We start from the raw sequence: 12,253 nt of genomic DNA on the forward strand, positions 1-12,253 counted from the left end.
TTAGCCACTTTAAATTAGATCCTAAGTATTAAAACCTTTAATATTAGTGATGTATCGATTTATGGTCATCCCTTTCATTCTCTTTTAAAAAAAATTATAACGATATGTTTTTGCACAGGTTCTTCGGCGATGAAAACCCACGACGCAAATTGCTTAAAGCACCTGTACTCATGTACTCAATCTATAAGTTCTCATTTTAACAAAGTAGTGACTATCGACTTCGGTAGAGTACACCACTGGTGCGGTCACGTGACTATCCCAACGCCGCCATATTGCGTTTGTGCGGTGCCAAGGGATCATGTCGCAGGGTCCCCGATTTTTAAAATATTTATAAGTTTATAAACGTAAGTTCTCGTGATTTATAGTGAAGTTATTTGTTTTAGTTCCACGGGTATATATGTATTGTCGTGACGTTTTGTTTCTGAAATTGTGTGCATGTATTCGTTACGGGCTTTAATACCCGCTATCCATTGAAATAAGCTAGCTAGTAGTGAACGTGGAACGGGTAGCAGCCGAGGCTGTCGACAGCGCAGCACGGGCGGGACGGCCTGTTGTGTCTCAATCACATTATTATTTCAATATACAGTTATAACAAATAAATATTACTGAATACAGACGAATTAAATTGATTTAAATTATAAATACGCCGGTTTAGATTGTTTACTTTCACAAAAAGCAAATCAACATTTTTGAAAACGCTTTAACTTTCTATATAAATGATCGGTGCTTATATTATTTATGTATCCTCTTTAGTTTTCGTTGATAAACAATGATTTTAAATAACTTGTTTTTATTTTCACCTATCAGGTGCGAAAGTTTATCGCGTGTTTGGATTTTTGTTTTGATTTCTTCATATCTTTAAAATTATTTGACCGTTTAATTGAAATTGATAAGGACTAGACTATTTTCGATGTCTTAAAACGTAAGCTTCAACACGTAGCTCTGCGAAGTCATACCATGGAACCGCCATTTTGGTTGGTTGTGCCATGTCCAGGGGGGGGAGAGGCGGAGGCGGGAGGGGAGCGTGTTAACTATAAAAAAATGTGACGTTTAAGTCACTTTGTATGAAATCTTGAAAATCCACTGGATTAAAAACATAACCTAAATTATTGGCTCTTGTTTTGACAGGTGTCACATGGAATGTAGTTTGATGACAAAATGAATGGGGGAGTGAATGGCAGTATGGAGGAAGTAATGGAGGTATCACATCCAACTTCCCCTAAGGGCAAGCAACTTACCTCTGAAGACAATGAGCTGGACAACTGCAGTGAAACCAGCACCAGTGCCGAGGTACACAATCATGTGAACATTACTGAGGAGCTAACAACTGAAGATACATTGACTTGCTCAACAGAAAATGATAGCGAAAATAGTGATAAATTATGTGATGTAAAAATACCAAATACAGAAGAAGGGGAGGATTCTCAAAGTGAGAGTCCCATGGAAAACCAATGTAACATTAGTACTGAGCCAAGTCCTGCAGCTCCAGATACTGAGTCCACCAGATCTGCTGATATAGAAAACGATAAATTTGATGGTGAAAACAGTGAAACTGAGGAATTGCAACATTCTAATGTGAATTTAGATAACAAGGTAAGTGAAACAAGATCTGCTTGTGTATGTGGTAATTGATGAATAAAAAAAAAAACATCTCATAGCTTAATTGTGTTGAATATTTGAAATTAAGACAACTTATAATTTTCATTTATCATTTCATCTTTTTGTCTGTATCTAGGTCAGATAATTAATTTAAGACAATAGCACTCTGTTTTTGATTTTCAACAAAAACAGATTTTCATTGTGATAAATATTAACACCCTCAGTATGTACAATATTTTTTCAACTATTTGAGTTATTTTATGTAACTTTTTTAAGTACAAATATTTATACTTTTACAATGAAACCAGTCTAATGAAAATTTTAATGCAAAGGAAAGAAGGTTTAAAAATTATTTTGCCTTGTGATAATGGTGTCTATACATATTTGTAAACTTTTTAGGAAACACATAATAATAACAAAGCAGAAAAAGAGTCATTGGATGAAGAAGATACTACAGCGTCGACAGAAGATAAATCTGAAGATGTAGGTTTGAATTTAGATATTCAAAATGACATTTGTGATGAAGATTCCTCTAAGGAAAATGAAACAAAAGTGGAGGATACTGACATAGAATTTGTTGAAAATGAAGATAATAAAAATGAACAAAATGGTGAGAGTCAAGATTACCTTATCCTTGATGGAGAAGATGGGTTAGAGAATGCAGAAGTTATCATAGAGAATAATATAAAAATTCCAGTCCCAGAAAATAAAGTACAGTTACGTAGGAGCAGTAGAGCTATCAAAAGAAAGAGATATGATGATGATTTGGAGAATGGTAATGATGTATCAGATGAGGCTGTACACATAGAAGATAATCTAAGGCGCAAGTCTCGTCCAATTGTGATCAGTGACCCTAAATCATTAGTACAAATGGCTGTAAAACAAATGAAAGGAAATGTATCAAGTCACCAGAAGAAAGAAACCACAGTTGTTATCTTAGATACAAATGCTATTACACAAAACAAACCGATACCTATAAAAAATGCAAATCTCTTAAGTGCGCACAATTACATGAACTATGTAGGTCGGGGCACCTCAATTACACCTGTTAGTGCTAAAACTAATTCATCAATACAAAGCAGTTCTTCAGGCAGTGCACAACCTCTTATACTGCCTTCGCTTACAGATGATATGTTTGTTGTTGAGGCACCATCTTTCATTGTACCATATGTGTATGAGAAACCTTCAATAAAGCCTTTTAGAGAATTTGTTGATTTATTGGGTAATGAACTAGAGAAACAGAAATCCAAGGAGGAAAAAGATAGTGCTGTAGATAAAGACAAACTTGAAGCAAACAAAGATGAGAAGGTGGATGAGGAGAAATCTGAAGCTGAAGCAGTAACTGCTGAAGCAGAGAAAGGGGCTGACAAAGAAGAATTGAAAGAACAAGATGAAGATAAAGAACATAAAGAAGAGAAAAAGAAAAGCAAAGAGGAAAAGAAAGGTAAGAAAGTCGTCATTGAGGTTAATGGCTTATATTGAAAGAAGTGTAATTGACATTTTTTTATAACATAAGCAATAAATGCTAGAATTTTTTTTTATCTTATTTTTAATTAGTTTAAAATGTAATTTATTTTAGCTGAAAAAAGGAAGAAAGGAAATGAAGATGATGATGATGCATCTTGGGATGGTGAAAGCTCTACAGAATCTGATGATGAAGCAGGCAGCGATGATGAGGAAAAAACAGTGGTGATCAAAGATAAGGCAGATTTAAGTGATGAACTGAAAGATGTCACAAGGTTACCTGTAGACAAGGTGGTTTGTGGAAAGTCCGATAACTATTTTGACTGTTCCCTCGGTAAGTTCTTTATGGATATCGGTTTAAACCTTGTCCAAGAATTTGTACAAAATGATTTGCTCAAACAACAAAATAGAAAGCTCTCCAGAGAGAAAAGAGCAGGTCATAATACAAGGGCTACGGAAACTTCTATTGCATCTCTAATGAAAAACTTAGAGATTAGCCAAGAAAAGAACAGTCCTTATAGACATAAACAAAACAAGTGTGAATTTTGTAGTTTTAAATCTGAGTCAATGTTAGTAATGCTGCATCACTTGGAGACGCCGCATATGAAAAACAGTGTGTATAAGTGTAACTATTGTTCATTTGAGATACGAAGTCCCCATGACATACTGTATCACATGGAAGCGGAGCACAATGTGCGCGGCAAGCTAGAGAGGGCTCCCGCATATCACCAATGTGCCAACTGTCCCTTCGAGGACAACGGCAAGGGCAAACTGGCCCGACATCTTCTGCCATGCTCAAGGAAGTTCAAACCGGAAACCAATTTGGCACCACCTATTGAATGGGAACCACCAGCTAAAATACCAAAGGTAATTACTTGTTTCGTTGGTATTGGGAATGAGTATAATTTGTCTCTTTTAAAATAGAAAATTTTAACAAAACAGTAATTAAAATTTTTAGAATGTCTGTCTGTTTGTATTGATAATTTAATTTTTTAATTAACAATTAGTGGGGCAAAAATGCATTTTTATATTGATGAAATGTTTAGTAAAAAGAAATCTGGTTATGAACAGATAACGCGGTCGCGCAACAACATGATGGGTACATACCAGTCGGCATTCAATCGAGGCGGAATGGGTGTGCGCACTCCGATACCGGGCGGGCTGACGCCTGTGGGCGCGGCGGGGGCATTCAGGGCGCGCGGCCGCAGCCCCCTGTTACCCGCACCCCGTGCAGCCCTCCCCGCGCCAGTGCTCCGCGGCGGCGCTATCATACGACAGGGCTCGCCTTCACTACTACCCACAAACTTTGCTGCGGTGAGTTTAATATTATAAGAGATCATCACTCATCCATTATTTTTTGTTTAGATATGTGTTTTTAGAATTAGGAATGACATATTGAAAGTAGCAAGATTAAAAAAGATCAACTACTAACAAGAGTATTGAAGATGCATGACTTTCTGCTGAGTGAAATTGCATTATGCCAGACCTAATTTACCCAAACTGGTGAATAGCAGCAGTACTAATGTGCGATTTGTTTGCTATTCACCTCATTGGGCAATGCAGTCGGCAAACAATCATCCCATGATCAGAGGACATCACTGCAATGCTGACATTGCAAACTTTGTACATGCAACATGTGTTTCCATTTAATACTACTATATGCTATGTACTCTGTAAACTTGCTTTTTATAGATTTCCACTGCCTAAACAATTTTTCAAAAACATTGTCTTTGTTTATTCCAAAGAACATGTGAGATATGATAATATGTTTTTGAACAAGTGTTTTGGTAATGCTAAGATGAACATTGAGTTAAATTTATATAATACCTATTTAAAAGTGTTAAATCTGTTATAATATTGTAGTTTATTGATGAAGATATATTAAATTTACTCATTATTATTACTCGATTTAATACTTCTATTTTTAAATAGCACTTTTTTGCCAAAAGAAAAACATTTTTATAATCACTATCTAATCTGTATCTGTATAAATTTCAGAATTTAGAAAATCCCTTTTTTAAATTCAAATTTAAAATCATTGGAGATTGACCTGGCAACATTCATAATGAGACTTTTAAAAAGCAATATCACTACTTTTAGAATCAACTTTATTCTCTGTATTTAAATATGTATATAAAAATTATCGCTTAATACGAAATATTTAAAAAAAAAAATTCTGCAAAAAATCGGGACCAAATAAATGTTTTTAAATTAATATAACAATTGTATAGAAATTTAACATTATTTTTTAACATTTATCAAAAATCTTTTAAATGCAAATTAAAATGTGTTTAACCTTTTCAAATAAGGTTTTCATACAAAGTACATATTGTTTGATTTTTCAATAAAATACACTCAATGCCATTAATACAAATTAACAATAGAATAAAATATATTTACGTAATGTAAAATGTATGAAGTGAAATATTCTCTGTTGGCAATAGAAAATATTTCAAACTATGTTTATTGTATTTCTTATTGCAATAATTTCTTATATTTATTTTGTACTTCATAAAGATGTTATTCTGAAAATATGGTAATATTATCTGTCTAGTATAACTATAACAATTTTAAATATAAGGAATTAAATTGAAGTTAGTTGCAAATAATTAAAGTAATGTAATATTGTTTTATTTTGTTAAAATGTTGATTTTGCACAATCATTCATATCTAATGTTGTGTTTATATTTGCCGTTATGAATGACCCAATTCAAATAATGTAAGATTTTTGCTTAATTCCTGTTATGTTCATCTGTTTTGAATTGAATTGAGACAATGATCTCAATATTCATCCAAAAACTTACCCATTTTTCTACTATCTCCTATATGAAGTAATAAAAAAAATCCCCCAATCATTTGTCTACAAAATGTTATTTACCAAATTTTCAGAATAACAAGGGTGGTAAATGTATGCAGCAGCCCTCAATATCTATAACACCGCTGCCGCGCCAGCCGCTGCCCGTCCTACCTCAGCCGGCGCACCAGAACAAGGGCTCGTTCGTCATCTGCGAGATATGTGATGGCTACATAAAAGATCTGGAGCAGCTCCGCAATCACATGCAGTGGATACACAAGGTCAAGATACATCCCAAGATGATATATAACAGGCCACCGTTGAACTGTCAGAAGTGTCAGTGCAGGTCAGTGAGATGTCTTACTAATATTATAAATTAGCTTTTACCCGCGACTCCATCCGCGCAGAATAAAAAATATAAAACGGGGTAAAAATTATCCTATGTCCGTTTCCTGGTTCTAAGTTACCTGTCCACCAATTTTCAGTCAAATCGATTCAGCCGTTCTTGAGTTATAAATAGTGTAACTAACACGACTTTCTTTTATATATATAGATGCGAATGTTTAGATGGATGGATGTTTGTTTGAAGTTATCTCCGAAGAGATGGATCTTTATGAAATTTGGCACAGATGTAGAACATAGTCTTGAAGATCAAATAGTCTACTTATTAAGTTTTAATTCAATATAATACTTGTTTCAGGTTCTTCACAGATCAAGGTCTTGAGAGACATCTTTTGGGGTCACACGGTCTTGTCACCAGCTCTATGCAGGAAGCCGCCAACAAGGGTAAAGACGCCGGAAGATGTCCAGTGTGTGGAAGGGTGAGTTTCATGCTTTGTCTTAATATAAAGTCATACATAGAACAAATTATGCTTTTTTTGGAATACATTTAACTACCCACTATTTACTCTTTTTAACACACACACCATATTAAAGTAATTCGACCTTATTAAAAAAAAAAAGAGTAGTTTTCGGACAAAATTATGTTAGATCCAGGAGAGCTATATTGTTTCAGTACTTCTTAATCATAGAAATCCAGATTTATTTGAAGTTATTACCCGACCCTGATTATTTATTAAATATTGTAACATTTCAGGTGTACCAATGGAAGTTGCTCAACCATGTTGCTCGGGATCACAATCTGACATTAAAGCCGGCACATTTATCCTACAAATGTACAGTTTGTACCGCCACCTTTGGTATGTACAAGCAATTCGAGAGTCACGTGTATTCAGCACACAGTGTGGTAGCCAAGCGTGTCATGGATAAAAGCAAGATTCCCCCGGCGAAACCCACCAATGACTCCTTGCTCAAGCCACTCAAGATCAACGATGAAATTACAATCATACCACAGTCAGCTAAACCCGCCTCCGCTGCTAAACAAAAATAAGGTAATTTTGAAAATCTATATATAACTAGCTTTTACCCGCGACTCCGTCGGCGCGGAATAAAAAATAGAAAAAGGGGTAAAAATTATCCTATGTCCGTTTCCTGGTTCTAAGCTACCTGCACACCAATTTTCAGTCAAATCGATTCAGCCGTTCTTGAGTTATAAATAGTGTAACTAACACCACTTTCTTTTATATATGTAGATATGTTTGCGAAGAATTAATTTGTTTTCTTTTTGCGAATGTTTCATAAGAAACTTTTCATTGCCGGAGTGTAGTTATTTTATTAGAATAATATTTTTCTATATCTATTGTACGTATTATGATAATATTTCATTTATAATCAATGTTATTGTATTACAATAAGATTTAAACAGAATCATTAATGTTTTATGGTCAACTTATACATCATAAGTCCAAAAGCAATTGCGAAAAGAGTGAACGGTGGTTGTGAATTTTTCTCATATAAATTTATAAATTTCAAGCATTATAAAATAATTTATATTACCATCATCAACAGCCTTTTATCTACCCACTGTTGGGCATAGGCCTTTCCCAATACCTTCCATAAATGGTCTTCTGCCTTCCGCATCCAACGACTTCCCGCCGTGTGAACTATGTCATTGGTCCACCTGGACGGAGGATGCCACACACTCCTGGTCCCCTTCCATGGCTTCCTTTATAAAATTTTCCTTCCTCATCTGGCGTCACTGGCCTGACAAATGTGACCGGTTAATTGACAATTCAGCTTTACTTTATGATTCAAGAAAACCATTACCTTTCCTTTCCACTGCCATGATAAGACCTGTAATAAGACATATTGTGTTTTTCTTTTTTTAAGTAAATGAGAGGATTACCTTTTTAGGTTGTGTTAATCTACTGTTATGTTTTTTTTTGTATTTGAAGCGATTGTGTATTGTTTAAATATCCTAATTCAAATGTGACAATAAACAGTTTGAATTTGATTTCTAAGAGTTTACTAACATTATGTACAGAATGAGCTAAGAAGTTTATTTAAATACCAATTAGTTAAAGTTTATCTAGACTCCTCGTGGACTAAAAATAGCTTATGTAATCTTCCAGGCTATGTTCTACATCTGTGCCAAATTACAGCGAGATTTATGCATCTGTTCTAGAGATATTTCGTAACAAACCCACCATCTAAACTTTTGCATTTATAATATTAGTAAGAAACTAAGCAGCGTTGATTGCATTGCGAAAGTAAATTAATTGCCCGACTGTGAAAATAGTGATATATTTCGGAGACATAAATTTTCTATGTACATTAATATATGAAGCGAAAACTTTGTACCACCTATATAACTAAATTGCTCAAAACAAACAGATGAGCGTGAAATCTGACCTATAGTTAAAAGTAATGTGGAGAAGAGCAGAGGGTCTATCTCGAATATTTGCGATACACTTTATCTTAACGTCTTTGACAGAATGTGTCAAAATTTCTATGAAATTTGACGTTAAACATTACGTAATAAATAATAAAAATTTTAACGATAACGTTACTAACAATTTCTCGCAAATTATCATTCTAGGCCATCTGAAAGCTGTTTTTAATAAAAAAATCTTTAAATCTGACTATGGTTGAATTTCGACTAATAGGTGACTAGTAAAAAAATAATAAAGAAGTTTTATAGAAGACTGTTTTTGTTTTGTAGCATTAAAATTAGTAGCTGGCGTAAGGCGATAATGCAGTTTTCTTAACAATACTGTAACTATACGGTTTTTGCAAAGCTTTCTTTTTTAATATTGCATTTTATTATTTTCTTTGAATCTAATCCTTACTAATATTATAAATGCGAAAGTAACTCTGTCTGTCTGTCTGTCTCGCTTTCACGCCAAAACTACTAAACCGATTTAAATGAAATTTTGTACACAGATAGTCTAGAGCCTGAGGATGGACATAGGCTACATTTTAACGCGAAAAAGGGGTTGTAAGGGGTAGAAAGTGGGGGTGAAAGTTTGTATGGAATTATCGTTATTTTTACAGGTAGAAGCTTGAAACTTATTTTCAAGTAATAGTATAATTTGATATAGATAAATACAAAATTAAATTTTTGTAAAAATTTTACCTCCAAGGGTGCTAAATAATAATAGGGGATGAAATTTTGTTTGGCAATATGTTCTGTTTTGGTGAATGTTTTGCTTTTATCCTTACCAATATTTAGTCTAGAGCCTAAGGAATGACGCAGGCTACTTATTAACGCGAAAAGGGGGTTGTAAGGGGTTGAAAGTGGGGGTTGTAAGGGGTTGAAAATGGGGGTTAAAGTTTGTATGGAATTATCGTCATTTTTACAGTTAGAAGCTTGAAACTTATTTTTAAGGCTGCTAATTTGATAGAAATAAAATTAAATTAAATTTTTGTAAAAACTTTGCCCCCAAGGGTGCTAAAATTTCAACCCTTATTGTTGGGTTGAAATTTTGTTTGTCAATAGGTGAGGTTTTGGTGAATGTTTTGTTTAATGTTTTGCTGTTACCCTTACCAATATTTAGTCTAGAGCCTGAGTAAGGACATAGGCTACATTTTAACACGAAAAAAAGGGTTGTAAGGGGTTGAAAGTGGGGATGAAAGTTTGTATGGAATTATCGTCATTTTTGCCGTTAGAAGCTTGAAACTTATTTTTAAGGTTGCTAATATGATATAAATAAATATGAAATTGAATGTTTAAAAAAATGTTACCCCCAAGGGTGCTAAATAACAATAAGGGATGAAATTTTGTTTCGGAATATTTTAGATTTTGGTGAATGTTTTGTTTAATACGTTTTGCTGTTACCCTTACTAATATTCAGTCTTGGGCCTCAGAAAGAACGTAGGCTACTTTTTAGCGCGAAAAAAGGTTTGTAAGGGGTTGAAAGTGCGGGTGGTATTTTGTATGTAAGTATCGTCATTTTTACAGTTAGAAGCTTGAAACTTCTTTCTAAGGCTGCTTATTTAATTTGACATAAATAAATAGGACATTTAAAGTTTGTAAAAATTTTACCTCAACGGTGCAATATTATAAAAAGGCATAGGGAATGAAAGTTTGTATGAGAATATATTATGTTTATGTGAATGTTTTGTAAGTTTAATATGTTGCTGTAATTGTTTATAAGTTTAAGTTAAAAACCACCACAACAACAACAAAAGTCACGAGTGTAACCCAGAGGGGTAGGCAGAAACTAAGGACCTATATTTGGCGCGGTCCAGGCACACCTCTCTCTATGGTTTTCTTCATCCATACATCAATGAATAGTACATCGGTTAAGTAAAATAATAAGCCAAAAAATGCTACCCGAAAACAGTATTTCACGCAGACGAAGTCGCGGGCACAGCTAGTATTAACATACGAATGTAAAACAAAGTGAATATTTTTTTTTTCAATTAAATTTCTCTTAAATTCTAAATACAATTGAACCTGGAGAAGCGAGAGTCTCTTGCCTGTATTTTGTTTAATATATTTTAGCGTGGTTATGCATTTATGCTTTTTTTTATTATTTTAAAATGATTTAAGGAATGTGTATTTTTTGATTGATTTATACATAAGTCATAAGATGTAATTTTTTTTTGTATTTCCATTCAGTTTGTGTAAATTGAAGTGTTGTTGCAGGATCGGTGGTGGTACATCGTGACAGCTGGCAGAGACACTAAGGGTACATTCCCAAAATTATTTGTTCCATCTAAAAATATAAGAGTATATTTTAAATCAATTTGAAAAATCAAAAATGTATCACAAAAAAAAGTTACAATTAGAGAAATTATACAAATCTCAAATCAATGAAATAATGGAATAGTTTCAAATGTGTTGCAATAATCTTCACATTTATGCTTTTTTTTATTCTAAAAACATTTTTATTGTATTATTAGAATATTGTTGTATTTCACAGTGACGTTAATTTTGTATTCAAAATCATTAATTTAAAATTATTCTCACATTTTTTTTTCCTTCTCGCCAACTATAAGAATATGGTATGGTAATGAAACTATCCACTAATATTAGGGTGGAATTTTATCTCCACTTTTTTTTTAAATTATGAAATTAAATTACTAAATTGATTATTATTAAAAAAAACTTGTATACAGTTTTCTATAATCAATATAAATTTTTGATTATTTTTTAATACAAATAATTTCTCACAATTCATTCGTGAAATCGAACTATTAAGTTGAATTTGACATGACATGAATGTGACATGAAAATCTTTGTCACAGATAAATGACAATTTCCACTTAGCCACTAGGCGCTTGTTGTCATTTTGTGCAGTTAACGCTAGTGCAAATAGCCATTAACTATGAGTAACTGGAATGAGATTTATTACATTTAAATAATAACTAGTTCATTTGATATATACATAATATGGTCTTTTATATGGGTCACGGTTACTTATGTTCTTACAATCTATGTAAGTGCATGTTAACGTAGGATTTCACTGTCGAAACAGTTTTAGAAAAACATAGTTATCCCTATTATCTGAAAGAGTGTAAGAGGTTTAACAGTGGTAGACGTCAGCAACAACAACATCTGTTGCACGAATTGACCTCGTTCAGTGAAATACCACGATCTCACAGAAGACAGACGTCAAGTGGAAGTAATTCCAAGTACAGTCTGATGAGTGTGGTGCCGGAGGACAAATTTTAGTCCTCTTTTCCTTCCCACTCTTCCTATTAAGATAGGATGGGAAAGGGAAGTGGATTTGGCGGAAGAGTTGACGCATAGGAAGGGGAAATATTCTATTTCTGTGCATTTCTTTCTCCGTTGATTAAAGGTAGGCAACGCATCTGCATTTGCGGATGTCTGTGGGTAACTGTCGTCTCGCTATCGGCGAATTCAAATGGCCGTTTACTCGTTTGCTAGCTTTTGATATAAAAAAAGAGGGATAACCGTATGTTTTTGTACAAGTGTTTTTGTAGTGAAAACCCGTGACTATAACACACAAATGACTTATATTAGAGTTTATAAATCACAATATATTTGTGATATTAACACGTTAACTGCCATGTCAGGCACCAGTGCTT

The 12,253-nt window shown here is 33.6% G+C and overlaps 1 protein-coding gene across 1 annotated transcript; it reads left to right on the forward strand.

The window, feature by feature from the left end:
- The first annotated feature begins 248 nt into the window (after positions 1-248).
- Positions 249-10,945, forward strand: LOC106717293. The gene is made up of 9 exons (XM_014511110.2): positions 249-344; positions 1,129-1,593; positions 1,999-3,043; positions 3,179-3,930; positions 4,135-4,377; positions 5,953-6,203; positions 6,558-6,678; positions 6,954-7,248; positions 10,848-10,945. The coding sequence occupies exons 2-8, from the start codon at positions 1,159-1,161 to the stop codon at positions 7,245-7,247; spliced, it is 3,141 nt and encodes a 1,046-aa protein (XP_014366596.2). The 5' UTR covers positions 249-344; positions 1,129-1,158; the 3' UTR covers position 7,248; positions 10,848-10,945.
- Positions 10,946-12,253: the final 1,308 nt, after the last annotated feature.

Source organism: Papilio machaon, chromosome Z (genome assembly GCF_912999745.1).
Source record: "Papilio machaon chromosome Z, ilPapMach1.1, whole genome shotgun sequence".
Classification (NCBI taxonomy): Eukaryota; Metazoa; Arthropoda; class Insecta; order Lepidoptera; family Papilionidae; genus Papilio; species Papilio machaon.

Excerpts from the sequence above, each read along its gene's own strand:
- LOC106717293 (XM_014511110.2), top strand. The coding sequence starts at position 1,159 with ATGAATGGGGGAGTGAATGGCAGTATGGAGGAAGTAATGGAGGTATCA. Across the intron at positions 4,378-5,952 it reads TACCCACAAACTTTGCTGCG|AATAACAAGGGTGGTAAATG; the intron begins GTGAGTTTAATA and ends CCAAATTTTCAG. Across the intron at positions 6,204-6,557 it reads TGTCAGAAGTGTCAGTGCAG|GTTCTTCACAGATCAAGGTC; the intron begins GTCAGTGAGATG and ends TACTTGTTTCAG.